Source organism: Marmota monax, unplaced genomic scaffold (assembly GCF_021218885.2).
Source record: "Marmota monax isolate L192 unplaced genomic scaffold, Marmota_monax_Labrador192_F-V1.1 WCK01_AAM20220418_F8-fsc01076, whole genome shotgun sequence".
In the NCBI taxonomy this organism is placed as follows: domain Eukaryota; kingdom Metazoa; phylum Chordata; class Mammalia; order Rodentia; family Sciuridae; genus Marmota; species Marmota monax.
Window position 1 is genome coordinate 32150 of NW_026693649.1, and position 16042 is coordinate 48191.

Below are 16042 nucleotides of genomic sequence, written 5' to 3' on the forward strand. Positions count from 1 at the left end.
TTTTCTTTGAGACATTTATCATCAATAACTTTTAAATGCCTAAATATTTAAATCTTATATGAGATTTTGTCTTTAGGCTTTTAAATGATTTCTGACAGCTTTTATAATAAAAATTCCATTTTTAAAAATTTTGCATGCTTGAAGACTAAAAGTAGATATTTGAATTGTACAGTATGGAACAAAATATGATAAGTTTTAGTTATTTTAAGGCTTATATTCATATTTGAAGAACTTTTCTAAAGTTTAGCGTTTAGAAGATATTGGAATTTGTCATCTAGGGCCTTTCATTATGGTAGATCCATAGTGAATTTTTGTTTAACAAATGAACATTTTGTGTAGCAACTCTGAAAATTTGTGGTATATATTATAGTCCAGAAGTCATATCCCTTCTTTTTAAATGTTAGCGCAATTTTATATTATACCTATCTTCAGTTATTTTGGAGTATATAGCCATTTGATTATCATCTGCTTTAATTAACATAAGTGCTTAAAGAACAATATTTAATAGAAGTATGTATTATATATATGTAATAATATAAGTATGCACTATCAGTTGTTTTGTGGTGTTTTTCTCTAATTCATTAAAAGAGTTGTATATAATGTGAGATTTCACTTTTTTTCCTTTTTGTAAAAACAATAGTTATTGTTCACTTTTTCTAAGTAAATTTGACCTTTAATAAGACACATAACTATATATATCTATTTGAACATGTACTAAAATGTCACTTTATAATATTTGAAGTAGCCATCTCATGTTTGCTGTTCCTCCTATTTAAAGATGGCCTTCGCCGGATTTTATGTCAAGTTGGATTACAGGAAGGACCATATGGTGAAAACTCTTGTCTGGTGGATAGACTGATGCTTAGTGATTCCAAATTATGGAAAGGTGAATCTCTTAACTACTTTTAAGGTATAAAGGGTTGGGATGTTAAAGGTCTTTTCATTTTCAAATTAGCATTGTAGGACCTGTATGTAGTATAGCCCAGTGGTGGAATAAGTATGTATGTAGCATGTGTGAGGCCCTGGGTTCATTCCCCAATACTTAAAAAAAAAAAAAAAAAAAAAAAAGTAGGGGCGGGAGTACAGTCTTAACCTTTGGGAAAAACAGCAACATTTTTGGTCTATGATGCAAATTAAATAACCTTATATTTTGTTAGAAAATTATATTTAGAAAACATAATTTTCTTAGCACAAAATCTGTACTAAGAAAAACATGTAGACTTTTGTTCTTGGGAGTTTTAGAAGACAATCACATAAAAACTTTAAAGTAATTTTTGGCTTCTTGGGTATAGCAATATCTTACACCTACTCTTTTTCTAAAGGTGCTAGGAGTGTATATCATCAATTATTCATGAGCAGCCTACTTATGGATTTGAAATACAAGAAACTATTTGCCATTCGATTTGCAAAAGTAAGTGTTTTCTGAGTTTTGAAGATTAATGAAATAGGTTATATAAAGGATAAGTATAGCCTAAAATTATTTCAAAACTCAAAAAAATTCGCATCTACTCATAATACATCAACATATTGATTTATCTTTTATCAATAAAATAAAGTTACAGTAGTAAAACATTTAACATCTCCCTTGATAACATAAATATCCATCTATGTAGTATTTGTTAAATACAAAGTGATAAAGGAAGAATTAAATCTGTGCCATTGTGAATTATGCATTGGTCCTATTAAGGAAACAATAATCTTGGTTGAAACAATATGCATATAAGACTTAGGAATTATGAACTCAGTGGTTGATAAAGGTTAAGTTCTTCCTTTCAGCAACATTTGATTAAACTAACCACATATTTTTCTATTCCCCTGAATTAGGAGTTCTTAATTAAGGGAGTATGTAAGAATTATTTGGAGAGCTCTTTCAAAATACATGTGTTTATGTTCCATTCTCAAATCTATTGAAGCAGCTTCACCAAGAGTGGGGCCCAAGCATGTGTACTTTGCAGGAGTCATCAAATGATTCTAATACACATCCAGAAGTAATGAAAATCGGTTTTCATGAAAGACTTTGTTATGTTACTGTATTTGGCCCCACCAGTTAAAATATCATCCTAGGATTTGAATAAACAACTTTGGGCTCCAGAAAAATCACTGTTTATACAAGATTCCACAGGTTTTAGTGAATCAATATTTATACAGGATTTAATTGGTAGAAATTATTCCAGTTGTTGTTCTCATAGCAGTGTTATCCTATTGAGTTATCCAGCACTGACTTCATTATAATCCTTAACCCTTTGGTCAATGTGGATTAGAGGTGAATCTCCCCCTTGTTGTTTAGAATTACCAGCAGTTGCAGAGAGATTTTATGGAGGATGATCACGAGCGAGCAGTGTCGGTGACTGCTCTGTCTGTCCAGTTCTTCACTGCACCTACTCTGGTGAGTAGTGCTTGCCTTTTCTTTGTAACTGATAGCTGGCACTCCTTGCCTTTTTTTGCCTTCTTAATAGAACTATGAGCGTTTGCAGAGTGATTATGTGACAGATGACCACGACAGAGAGTTTTCAATCGCAGACCTCTCGGTTCAGATATTCACAGTTCCTTCACTTGTAAGTACTGAAAGACTAGAAGAACTTTCTTGTTTTAACTAACAGATATAAAGCTTTAAAATAATAGAAAACTAAGATCTGTGTGTTCCTGAATAGAGTAATATTTTACTAATAGGCAGTTGGACTCCAGACACCTTCAACTACACTAGAACATATCCTTGAATATTAAGTAATTCTGGGGGAAAGTCACTGAAACTCAATCCATACTTTCTCAAAGTACTTTCCGGAGATTTTGAACTAAAAGTTAACATTAAACTAATTGGTTTATCAAATTTATACTTGACATTAGAATCAGAAAGCATGTTGTGTACCATCTCATTTTGTGAAATTTTCCTACTCACCTATTCCTCCCCATAAAGAAAGGGTAGGGAAGGGAAGAATAGAAGTTCATTGGATTAGACAAAGGGGAATGAAGGAAGGGGTGCGAGAGTAGGAAAGATAGTAGAATGAACCAGACATAACTTCACTATGCTCATATATGAATACAGGACCAGTGTGATTCCACATAATGTACAATCACAAGAATGGTATCCTAATTAGAATAAGTTATACTCCATGTATGTAAAATTAGTCAAAATATACTCTACTGTCATATATATCTAAAAAGAATAAATAAATAAATAAAAAGAAAGAAAGGAGTGACTAAAGCAATTGAATCATGATTGGGTGGTCTTTTATTAAGCTTCACTACGTGCTCCTAAAGCCATCATTATGTTTTAGTACACATAGTAATTTAAAATTATGTTTTTTATTCAATAAATTTGTTGAGCACCTATTATTTATTGGGCACATAAAACTAAAAATGCAATGGTGAACAAAGACAGATGTGATTCTTGCCCCTACTTAATGGGAAAGAGTCACCCAAGTAGGTAATTATTTTCTAATGAAAATTCTGAAGAATTTGGTATCTTTGAGAGAGAGGGGTTGCTCACTGGTAGAGTGTTTACTTAGCACCACCATTGGGAGGGGAAAAAAAAAAAAAAAACAGCAAGATCTGAGCTTCTTCCACAACTCAGAGAAGAAGATCTCTGTGGGGACTTGAGGGAAGGTTCATGTGGAGGTACTAGCACTTGAGAACCTGAGGCAGGGAGAGGAAACAGGAAAGCCACTGCACTTAAAGATTCTTGAACATGGAGTGAAATTGTATAGGTTTAAGAGTGTTTTACAGTTCCTTTACTAACAAGGCTTGTTTTCCAGATTTAAAAATGTCTTTTCTGCCCCATATTGCTTTTTGTTAAAGAATATGTTCTAGTAAAGGATATATTGTAGTATTGCTATTATTATAGGCTAAATTAAGGGATTTGGTTTTTATCTTAAGATCACAGGAGGGCCATGAAGAATTGTTGTGATTCTTTTGTTTGTGGTGCTGGGGATCGAACCCAGGGCCAGGCACATGTTAGGAATGCACTCTACCACTGAGCTATATCTCCAGTCCCAATGAAGAGTTTTGATCATCACATTAGTGATTTTAAAAGATCATGCTGTTTGTAATTTAGGGAACAAATTTGAGAGATCAAAAGTGAGTGTGGTGGGGCTGGAGCTAGGGCTCAGCGGTAGTGCACTTGCCTGGCATGTGTGAGGCACTGGGTTTAATTCTCAGCACCACATAAAATAAATAAAGGTCTATCAACAACTTAAAAATTTTTTTTTAATTTTTAAAAAATTAAAAAAAAAAAAAGTGAGTGTGGGGAACCTAATTAGAAGCTAATGCAATGATCCAGACAAGAATTGATGTTAACTGGAACCAGGGTGCTAACAGTGGATATAAGATATTTTTAGGTAGTAAAATATACAGAACTAGTCAAGTGGGTTTAAAGAATGTTGGATTTGGTGACTGATCAGCTATTGAGATTGAAGGAGAAGTATAAGGATGACTCGGAGGTTTTTGATGTAAAACTGAGTGGAATTTCTAGACATAAGGTATTACATAAAATTCTATTTATTTTTCTCCTCACTACACTTACTGCTTTAAAGGACTTAGTATCGAGACCCTGGGGCTAGTGGAAAGTATGGGAGACTGATAATAGTAGTATATTCAGAATGGCCTCACCCTCTGACACCATCTTGATGTCCCTGATTCAGATCTGTTTCTGGAATCTCCCTTCCATGGATTAGTACTATCTTATTACCTCCATTGGCTTCACAGACACATCTAAATTCTAGGGTTGCCATAATTCAGGTTCTGAAGTTTAGAATCCTGATACTTAAATGCTTCAGTAAGTAGAGTTAGCCAGGGCTGGGGTTGTAGCTCAGTGGTGGAACACTTGTCTAGCACGTATAAGGCACTGGATTTGATCCTCAGCACTATATTAAAAAATAAATAAATAAAAACACTGTGTCCATCTACAACTAAAAAATAATAATAATTAGAGTTAGGTAGTTCAGGATAAATAGCCAGCCTATTTTAAAATTGTTTTAGTTGGATAAATAATTTTACTTTTGAACTCACCTATTTTCTGCCCCAGGATAAAATAAAAAATTAAAATTCAAAGCCAATGGCAAAAACGTAACAATTCCAAACACACACACACAAAAAAATGTTAGCGAAAGTAACATCCTCTCAGTGGAAATATTCAAACAGAGCTCAACACTCATATGTGGGATGTTAGGGAAATAATCCTGTATGAAGGTAAGGTAGAAGTGTGGACTGAGTATCCACTAAAGTTCTTATCTATGTTGCTTTAATGCCTCCTGGGCGATTCTACTACTGTGTTAATATCTTTGACAAGATAAATAAAATTAATGAGACTAGCAGGGGTGAAAAGAGAGACCAGAGGTACACAAGTGAAAATACAGACCGGGAAACATGTTATAATGCTCCATTGTCAAGAATTGGTTTGGTTCTGTCTTCAGTTTTCTCTGAGGGATTACCTAACATTGCTAAAAGATATTTAGTAACCATTATTTTACCCAGTAAATAAATACTAAAGATACCTAATAAATATAAAGTAAATGAATCCAGAGAATTGCCACTTCCCATTTATTTACTACCTTATACTGTCAAACTTTTAAGTGTTCATTTGCTTTGCCTCTCTAAATGCAGGATAAGGCTTATGATTTGCTCTGTTTTATGGCCCTCAGGGATTCCAGCTCTTGACTCAACCATAAAAGATGCTCAGTGAATAAATGGTATTTTATCTGGGGATGGTGGGGCATGCCTATAAATCCCAGCAGCTCAGGAGGCTAAGACAGGAGAATAGGAAATTTAGAGCCAGCCTAAGCAACTTATATAGTCTCTGTGTGTGTACCCACACAGGTGCATGTATGGTTAATGCAACAAATACATTCATTGGTAAAAGAAGAAGAAAAAATTTATATCATTGATCTATCAATATAGCTAATTATATTTGTTGGTTTTTCTACTTTTGAAGCATGCTGATACTGTATTACAAATGTTACATGGCCACAGTGCATTCTTTGAATACACTGCTAAGCCCAGTTTGAAAGTATTTTATTTAGAGTTTTTGCTTATATATTCACAAGTTAAGTAGGTCAGTTTCCCTCCTGTGTGTATGTTTTAATTAGATTTTAGCCTTGTAAAATAAATGGGATATATGTCTTATCTTTATATTCCAGGAAAAATTAACAGAATTACCTAGGTTGTGGTTGTTGTTGAATATTTAATCTAAACTTAGAATGTTTGGGAGGTTAAATCTTAGAAATATTCTTCAAGCTTTATTTGTGAGCCAATTTTCATAATTATATACTTCTTTAGTAACAGATCCTCTCCTTTACCCCTAACTTAGTGTCACTTACATACTTAGTATTCTTCTCTACTCTAGGACAGTGGGCATGCTTCCAAATCACTCTGGAACTATTGAAAGTAGTTTTATGCTGCCTTTTCCCTTCCCATTCTTCCCGGAGTCATAGACTGTAGAGATGGGGCCTAGGCATTTGCAGTTGTTTGGTTTGGGATTTTGACTTAATTGAGATAGAGTATATACAGAAAAGTAAACCCTTGGTAACTCTACAGCCCAATAAGTTTTCACTTAGTAGACCCACCCATGTTTATCAGCATTCGAGAGTTAGATTTTTTGTGTACATAGTCTTATCAGCTATGAAGGAGGCAGTTTTAGTTCTTATTTCCCAATCTTTATATCATTTTTGTTTTCTTTATTATACTGACCGGAGCCTCCAGTACAATATTGAATACAAATGGTGATAAAAAGCAGGAATCTTGGTCTCATTTCTCATCTTAGGGGAAAATACTTTTAATATTTCATCATAAGATATAATGCTTTGGGGTTTTGTTTGTAAGATATAATGCTTTGGGGTTTTGTTTGGTTGGTTGCTTATAGATACTCTTAATTAAAGAAATTCCCCTTTATTCATTGTCCTGTGAGATATTTTTGTTTGTTTGTTTTTAAATGGTGAATAGAGGACTTGGGATATAGCTCAGTTGGTAAAGTGCTTGCCTCCCATGCGCAAGGCTCTGGGTTTAATCCTCAGCAACACACACACACACACACACACACACACACACACAAATGTGAATAGATATATAATTTTTGTGAATTCAAGAAAATGATTCGATAATGTGACCATGTAAATTATTTTTCTCCTTTTGTCTTTTAAGGTGATTTTATGTTAATTGATTTTTTTCAAATGTCTTATTATTATTGCATTAGGAAATAAGACAAATGTGATTGTGATTTCTTATTCTTTTTTCTATATTGCTTGATTCCTTTTATATGCTACTGTGAGAGAGATTAGATATAAATTTTCTTTTCTTGTAATGACCTTTTTGGGGTTTGTTACCAGGATTATGGAGGAGTTGAGAAGTGCTGGGGAGTGACATTGGCCAAATTATGTTATTATATTGTGTGTATATATGAATATGTAACAACAAATCCCATCATTATGTACAACTATAATGTACCAATAAAAAAATGTGGGGGCAAAAAGAATATGGATAACTCGTTCATTAAATTGACATATATTTTATTTTTTGGAAAAGTTTATGTAAGATAAGTTATTGTGTTTTTAACTATAGAGAAGAATTCTCTGGTGTACCATTTGGGCCTGGAAATTTCTTTGTGAAAACATTTTCATACCATTTTAATTTAATAGGTATAGAACTATTTGAACATTGTATTCTTTTAATAAAAACTATGGTGTTTTTCCAACTTTGTTCATTTCACCTAAATTTCCAGTTATATTGATTTAAATTGCTCCTGATATTATTTTATTTTCTGTTTAATATTTTTAAGATCTGTAATTTTTGTAGACCTATTTAAATTTTTTCTGTTTTTCGGATTAGTCTTTCTAGAGATCTCTCCCATTTTTCTTTTTAAAGAGCTGATATTTTGTGTTTTTTTTCTTTTGTCTACTCTTATTATTTTCTTTTTTGAAGTTTGTTTAGATTTACTTTGCCATTCTTTCTGTAGTTTCTCACAATAGTTATTGAGATCATTGACTTTCATCTATTTGTTGGTATATTATAATTATGGGATTCATTGTTATGTATTTGTACATGCACATAACATAATTTAATCAATTTGGGATGCAGCTCACTGGTAGAGTGTTTGCCTAGCATGTGCAAGGCCCTAGGTTCAATTCATGGTGCCAAAAGGAAAAATAAAAAAAAAGAAAAAAATCAAGAGTCTTTCTTTCTTAATAATAGCATTTAAAATTTAAGTTTCCATCGGGCATAATTTTAACTGCATCCCACACTTTTCTACATCATTATTATCAATTCAGAAAACTCTGTTCCTTTGTGATATTTTCTTTGACCATATATTATTTAGAAGTATGTTGCCAGTTTTTGAAATATTTGGGTATTTTCTAGTTATTATTTTGTTGGAGATTTCTAGCTTATTTTCACTGATGTCAGAAAACATACTCTATATGATTTGAATCCTTTGAAATTTGTTGAACTTTGTTTTATGGCTCAAAGTGTTTTCAGTTTTGTTTTGTTTTCCTTTTTTCTTTTTGTACTGGAGATTGAACCTAGGAGCACTTAACCACTGAGCCACATCCCAGCCCCCCCCCCTTTTTTTTTTTTTTTAATATTTAGTATTTGGCGGACACAACATCTTTGTTTGTATGTGGTGCTGAGGATCGAACCCGGGCCGCACGCATGCCAGGCAAGCGCGCTACCGCTTGAGCCACATCCCCAGCCCCCCCAGCCCTTTTTTATATTTTATTTTGAGGGTCTCCCTGGGTTGCTTTTGGCCTATTTTCAGTTTTGATAAATGTTCAGGGTGCACTTGGAAATAATGTGCACTCTATCACTATTAGGTGCAGTGTTAATATCAGTTTGATCAAGTTTATTCAGTGTGCAGGTCTTCTGTGGCCTTACTGATTTTTTACCTATCAGTGTGGAGCTGTGTTATAGTCTCTCACAATGTTTATTAATCTGTTTCTTTCTCCTTTTAATTATCTGGTTTTGCTTTATATATCTTGAAGCCGTGTGATTGGGTACATACCAATTAGAATTTCTGGATTTCCTATATTAATTCTTTTATCATTTTACCTCAAATGGTGCTTCCGACCTTGATATATAATCATAACAACTACTTTTGGCCAGTGCTTGCCTAATGTATCTTTTTCCATTATTATAATTTAAAAACCTTTCTGTATCCTTACATTCAATGTGTGTCTCTTATTAAAAACATATATTTGGGTTGCATTATTTATCAAGTCTGACACTTCCTTAATAATTTAATTATATTATTTGTTTTATTATAATCCCTGATACATTTGACTTTCTTTTTTTTTTTTAATATTTTTTGGTTTTGTTGATGGACCTTTATTTTATTCATTTATTTATATGTGGTGCTGGGAATAAAACCCAATGCCTCACACTTATGAGGCAAGCATTCTACCACTGAGTCACAACCTCAGCCCTGATACATTTGACTTTCTGTTTACTGTGTTACATTTTTTTCTGTTTGACACATCTATTTTTGTTTTTCTCTCCTATATAATTTTTTTGATTAGTTGTTTTATATCCCTGTTTACTAACTTGTACATTATTTATTATTCTCCTAAGGGTTACTCTAGAACAACTTTGCTCAGAGTATTAGTTCATGATAAAATAACTGTACCAGAATGCAAATCAACATACTGTTTCTTTTAGGCAAAAATTGTTGGAGATTTCTAACTTATTTTCACTAGCTTATTTTCCACTGCTGTGGAAAAAATGTCACCTGAGTAAACTGTTGTAAATAGTTGATTTACCTTCTTTTGGAGACTTCTTGTCACAACAATCGACAGTTTGCAAACTGCTAACTCATGGACCATACTTTGGATAGCACTGCCCTAGTGGTCACAGCATGCATCTTAACTATAGTTGGGCACCACATTACTGCCTTGCAAGGGTGGAAGTCCAGGCTCTCCACTCAACTAAGCCTTTGCTAGTGTAAGTGGAAGTGGAGTCACAGATTTTTTTTTCTGTGTGCTTTTCTGGAAAGAGGAGTTATTGTCTGAAAGTTTTCTTCTGTCTTGCTGTTACTCCTTTCCTATATTTACAAACAACAGGCCTTTTATTTGTTGGCTGGCTGACTAGCTAGTTAATTCTGGGCCCAACTAGTGTTTCACTTTGCCAGATTCTTCAGTTCAAATTCAAATATGTATGAGGAAACAAACAACTCAGGGAACCCACCACCATGTCATTCCTTGGGTCCTGGATATCCTAGCCATTTTGTCTTCTTCTCTTCACCTTTTATGAGTCTTATATTCCTTTTGCATATGATGTTTGGGGTTTGCAGTTATACTTAACAAGAAGAATAAAGAAAAGTACATCTACTACATCTTTCCTGAACTCCTAACATTCTTTATAGATTCTTGTTGTTTTGTTTTGTTTTGTACCAGAGATTGAACCCAGAGGCACTCAACCACTGAGCTACATACCAGCCCTTTTTATTTTATTTTTGAATACATTTTATTTAGAGACAGGGTCTTGCGGAGTTGCTTAGGGCTTCACTGAGTTGCTGAGGCTGGATTTGAAATACACAATCCTCCCGCCTCAGCCTCCTAAGCCATGGGATTATAGGTGTGTGCTACCATACCTGGCTCTAGATTCCAGTTTTCTACTGAAATTTGTCATCTCATCATTTTTCTGAACATGTAAATTGAATGTTTTAAAGTCATTGTCTAATAATGCCATTATCTGGATTGCATGTAGTTTTGTTTCAATTTATTCATTTTTGTTGTGTTTTGTCTTTCTTACATCTTATGAGTTTTTTTAAAAAAAAATTTTTTAGTTGTAGATAGATACAATACCTTTATTTTATTTTATTTGTTTTTATTTTTATGTGGGGCCAGGGATTGAACCTCTACCACTGAGCCACAACACACACCCCCATGACTTTTAACAAGTTGGAATGCTTGCCAAGTTTTTACTAATATTTATCTTAGGTTTCAACACTTTTACTATGAATTGACTAGGTATGGCTGTCTTGTATTATCCTGGGAATTTGGTAGTATTATTAAATCTCTAGACAGGTGTATTTCGTCAGTTTGGGAAATTTTGGAGCCATAATTTTTCAAATATGGTTTCTATACCATTCTTTCTCTCTGTCTGTGCCTTACGGATAGGACAATATTTTAAAATTTAATTAAATCTTTCTCCTAAGAGGATTCTATGTAACATTGTTAGGCAGTGTGGGGGAGGGAAAACTTTTCCTCTCCAGGCCACAAAGGTGGGGCACTGTCCCTCAACTCAGCCCTTCCTCTCCAGTCCTCCACCTCCCTCCCCTGGGGCCCCACAAGTACTTACTCAGCCTTCTCAAATACATCACTGTGTCCTCGTAGCCTCGGTAGTAGTAATCCTGCAGGATCTGGGGGTGGGCACCAGAAAATAACCAAGGCTGCAGTGATGGACAGAGCCATGGTCCCCTCCCCACCAAGAGAAGCCACTTGCATTGCTCCTGAGCTTTACTTGTGGGCTCTTCAGAATGTACTCATCCAGTGTCCCATCCCTCACCATCTACAAGGAACCGAGGAGCAATTCCTGATCCTGGTCCCTAGGGATGCCGTGTTAGGGTGTCCCTCCCCTCACAGCACATCACCAGCCTCCCCTGGCAAGAAAGGGTGAGAATAATAGCCAAGCTACGGAACCAGCCTAGGTGCCCTTCAACAGATGAGTGGATTAAGAAAATATGGTGTATATACACAATGGAATATTACTCAGCCATAAAGAAGAATGAAATCATGGCATTTGCCAGTAAATAGATGAATCTGAAGACTATGAAATAAGTCTGAGGCTAAATGAGAGAATAGAAGTAATTTGGATTAGATAAAGGGGAATAAAGGGAAGGTTGGGGGATGGAAATAGGAAAGACAGTAGAATGAATCAGACAGAACTTTCCTCTGGTCATACATGAATACACGACCAGTGTAACCCACACCATGTACAACCACAGGAATGGGAAGTTATACTCCATGTATGTCTGATATGTCAAACACATTCTACAGTCATGTGTAACTAAAAAGAACAAATTTAAAAAAATTTTTTAAAGAAAGGGTGAAAAGTTTCTGGGAGATACAGAGAAGATGCCTTCAGGCCACGTGAAGAGCAGAATTTGGAGTTTGGGTTCAAGCTCCAGTGCGGCCTTTTATTGGCTGTGTGACAGGAAGCCCCTCAGAGCCTCAGTTTCTTCGTCTGTAACATGGCGACAGTCATAACATCTATGCAGAGGATGCTGGAGGGTTGATTTCCTGAGGCTTTGCCCATCAGGGTTTTTCTAGTTAATTTCTGGGGCTTTGCTGGCTGCATGGTCTCTGCCACATGCTCTCCTTCTGTTATTATTATTCTTTTCTAAACAGAACTTTAAAAATGGAAAATCACCCACAGCCCCGGGCTGCACAGAATCAAGGGACAGGCTGGTTTGGGCCACCTGGGCTCCGGCTTGCTGAGCCCGGCTGTGGCACCCTGATGTCAGAGCGCAGGTGGTCCCCCCATCAGGTCCCCCCCATCAGGTCCCCCCATCAGGTCCCCCCATCAGTGCTGCTAACATCACGCTGCTCTGCAGGGGAGGACGCTGGGTTTGGAAGAGCTCGGGGCTGGGGCCGCCCGTGGCCAGCCCCTGGCCAGGATGCAGGCTCTTGGAGGAAGTGGGTGGCTCTTCCAGGGGAGGAGGTGGACCCTGAGTGGCCCACCCCGCAGCCGTCCCACCCCGGTCCCGCGCTCTCGCCCCAGACCCCTCCTGCCCCTCACCACCAGGTCCGGGGGGAAGAGGGCGTGGGTCATGCGGGTGATGTTCTCCAGGGAGAACTGGAAGGAGCAGTTGAACATGCGGAAGTCGTGGAAGATGGCCGGGCAGTCCCGGGGACAGATGTCCTGCTGCCCGCTGAAGGTGGAGATGGTGATGGAGTCGGTCCAGAAGGAGCAGGGCTGCATGCCCGTGAAGCCCCCGTCGATGTACCTCTGGGGGAGTGAGACACGCTGTCTGAGGCGTCGAGTCTCATCCTCCACCAGGAGGGCGCCAAGGGATTGGGACCATGGGACAGCAGGGCCAGAAGAGCCTTAGGGACAAGCCTTGAAACCAAGATGCCTGGGGCCAGTGATGTGCCCAAGGTCACTTGTGGCTACACGGTGGCCTTGGACTCCTAGCCCAGTGCTCGGACCCTGCTCACCCTCTGCTCAGTCATCTGAATGGTGCTGAGATGGGGCTCCCAGGCCTGAGAGTGGGAAGCTAGAGACCCTGCCTCCCGGCACAGCCTGGCGGTGCCCAGCCTCATGCGCCTCTCTCTGGGGCCTTCTGTTTCTATGAACTGAACAAAGCAGGACAAGGACAGAGGCTCGGACACGGGGGGGCCTGAGAAGGAGCTGTCTGCCACCTAGGGCCTTCCCTGAACCTCCCTCTCTCTAGACAGAGGAGGGCGTGGGTTGGGCCCTCAGTGCTCAGAGTTTGGCCCGTGACCCAGCAGCGCCAGGTCCCCGGGGGCAGGTTAGAGGCACAGACTCTCGGCCCTCCCCAAACACCATGGATCAGAGTCTGGCTGGTTTTATGAGATCCTCCTCCGAGGGATTTCAGAGGGTCGTGGAAGGCTCTCTGGGCACCGGCTCACAAAGCTCCAAAGATCCCCATCGCTCAAGTTCCCAGGTCCCAGAGTCCCAGGATCCGTCCGTTGAGTCTGGGAAAATCCCAAGGTCGAGCCTTGGTTTGCCGGCTCTGGACGGCTGGTGAGCCCAGACAGCAGCCGCGCCCGTCGGGGAGGCTCATCTTAAAACCCCAAAACCACCCACATGGGGAATTCAGAGGGGAGACACTTTGCAACTCGAGGCCTCCTGCTGGGCCTGGAGACCACCCCTCTGCCTTCCCAGATGTGGGTCACCCGGACCCCAAGGTACCCTGGGTCCCGCTCGTCCCTCTCAGCACTAGGAGCACTCACCACGCCACGGTAGGTCGGGGGGATGAAGCCGCAGTACACGGGGACGAAGCAGCTGCAGTACAGGGCCTGGGGGGAGAGCAGGGCTGAGGTGCCACAGGCCCTGGAAATGGGGGGCTCACCTGGAGGCCACTGGTCAATTAGCCACCCCCAGCCCCACTTCCTTAAGCCTGGGGCGCAGGTGCCAGCCTGGGAAGCAGAACCCCAAGTTCGATTCCTGGCTTGGCCCTAACTAGCTGGGTCCTTGGTGACCTCCTTGGTCAGTTGGGGCCTGATGACCCAGCCTGAAAGGGAGAGAGTGGCCTCAATATCACCAGGATCCCAGCAGATGCCAACCTTCCATGAATCCAGTGGAATTCAGTTACCATTAATCTACGTCTGCCCTGGGCCAGGCCCTGAACTCAGAGGGGTGGAAATGCTCACAGACAGGGAGGAGTAGGGAGGACACTGTCTGTGAGCATTTTCATAGGGAGGTGAGCATAGCTTTTTGGCCCCAAAGAAGGTTGCAGAGCAGGGCAGGGCAGGAGGTGATGAAGGAAAGTGCCCTTGTATGGGGAAGCAGGGCAGGCAGGCAGGAAGGAAGCCCAGACAAAGGGCAAGCAGGTGCAAAGGCCCTGGGGCCTGGTTTGGGTGTGGTCTGCTATGGTTGTCTTGGTAGGAGCAGGAGGTGGGGACAGGGAGAGAAGATCATGGCAGTAGGAGATGAAGTGGGAATTGGGCCTGAGAGGGCAGGACTAGAAGAATAGGGTGATAACCCAGGGGGACACCAGCTGTCCACTGCCTGTTCGCCCCAGGATCGGGCCAGGAAGGGGAAGTGAGGGTGCGGTAGCAAGGCCCTGATTGGGAGAAGGAAGGCCCTGAGGCATAGCCCCTTTGTCCTGAAAGAAAATTGGGCATATTCGCTGCACAGCCCAGCAATAGTGATTCATAACTAAAATCTGAATTGGTGAGCTCAGCGCAGTGGCTGTCGGGGTGCGTGTGCACTTTGCAAGTGAGAACCCGGCAGTGATGACCTCCTGCCACGTGATAGTGCAGGGGGACACGGAGGGAAGCTCTGCCTGACCGTTTCCACAAACTGGGGGTAATTCAGGAGGAGCAGCCAGCAGGCCGGGTGTCCTGAAGGAGCTCAGGATTAGCCCAGACGGCTGGGCGCGCAGCGGCGAGGACGGCGGAGCCCCCCGGGACGTGGGAGTCAAGCACAGGGCCACCTGGCTGGCCTTAGGTCTCTCTGTGTCCGTCTAACGAGGCTCCTGGCAGAGGAGATGCCAGACGGGCAGGACAGGGAGGACCGGGGAGGTGGGAGGAGAAGGAAGGAAGGAAGTCGGGGGTCACCCGGGCTGTGCAGAGCCGGGCGGCCTCCTCCACCCGACGTGGCATCCTAAGTCCCGGGCCTTGCCTCGATGAGCTCCTCCTTGGACGTGTACTCGGAGACCACCACGCTCTCTCCGTCCGTGAAGCGGGTGAGGCCCACGTGGAGCTTCCCGGAGGCGAACTTGTAGGAGTCCTCGGGCAGGACCTGGTACAGGAACTGCCGCATCATCTGCACCATCTTGCAGGATGGGGACAAAGGCCCCAGGAAGAACCTCTTCACCTCGGCCAGACCCTTGTTCAGGAACCTGAGGTACACTTCTGTGGAGGAAGCAGAGGAGAGGGGGCGGCTTCACCCAGGGCCTGTGGCCAGCGGCCAGGAGAGGTCTTGAGTGACCTCTGATAATGTGAGAGCCTAGAACAGAGAAGGCCAGAGCTCTCAGGAATGGGCCACTGTGCGTGTGAGCAAAGCCCCTGGACCCAGAGAGCCCAAGGCTAGGCTGTTACAGAGCCGGACCCACACTTCCAGCTCTCTGACGGGGATCGGCTATGGTTGGCTTGGTAGGAGCAGGAGGTGGGGAGATCATGGCAGTAGAGGATGCCAGAAACCTTCCAATCAGAGGCTGCGTTCTCTCACACTCTCTCAACTTAGAATCAGGGTGGAAATAGCTCTGAAAAGGATTGCTAAATTTTTTAAACAAGTTATTTTTTGGGGGGTGGGGATGACAAGGGTGGTGGTGCTGGGGATTGAACCCGGGGCCTCAGAGGGCCCTGTGCATGATCAATATGTGCAATAAGCCAAAGTGCCAGACCTTCAACAAATATTTGATGGTAAGATGGCC

The 16042-nt window shown here is 40.7% G+C and overlaps 1 protein-coding gene across 16 annotated transcripts in view; it reads left to right on the forward strand.

The window, feature by feature from the left end:
• LOC124103249 (E3 ubiquitin-protein ligase UBR2) overlaps positions 1-16042 on the forward strand; it is a 53071-nt gene that overhangs the window by 19732 nt on the left and 17297 nt on the right. For 10 of the 16 annotated variants that reach the window (XR_009228257.1, XR_009228258.1, XR_009228259.1 and 7 more), the window contains 3 exons: positions 779-886; positions 1323-1411; positions 2457-2555. Coding sequence is in view for 12 of the 16 variants with exons in the window: in XM_046459741.2 (XP_046315697.1) it covers positions 779-886; positions 1323-1411; positions 2457-2555 (296 nt within the window). In the remaining 4 variants the exon portion in view is untranslated. Of the gene's footprint in view, positions 1-778; positions 887-1322; positions 1412-2287; positions 2387-2456; positions 2556-12768; positions 14982-16042 lie in introns of those variants that run through there. The other 6 variants (XR_009228260.1, XM_046459743.2, XM_046459745.2 and 3 more) reach the window with 2 other exon arrangements.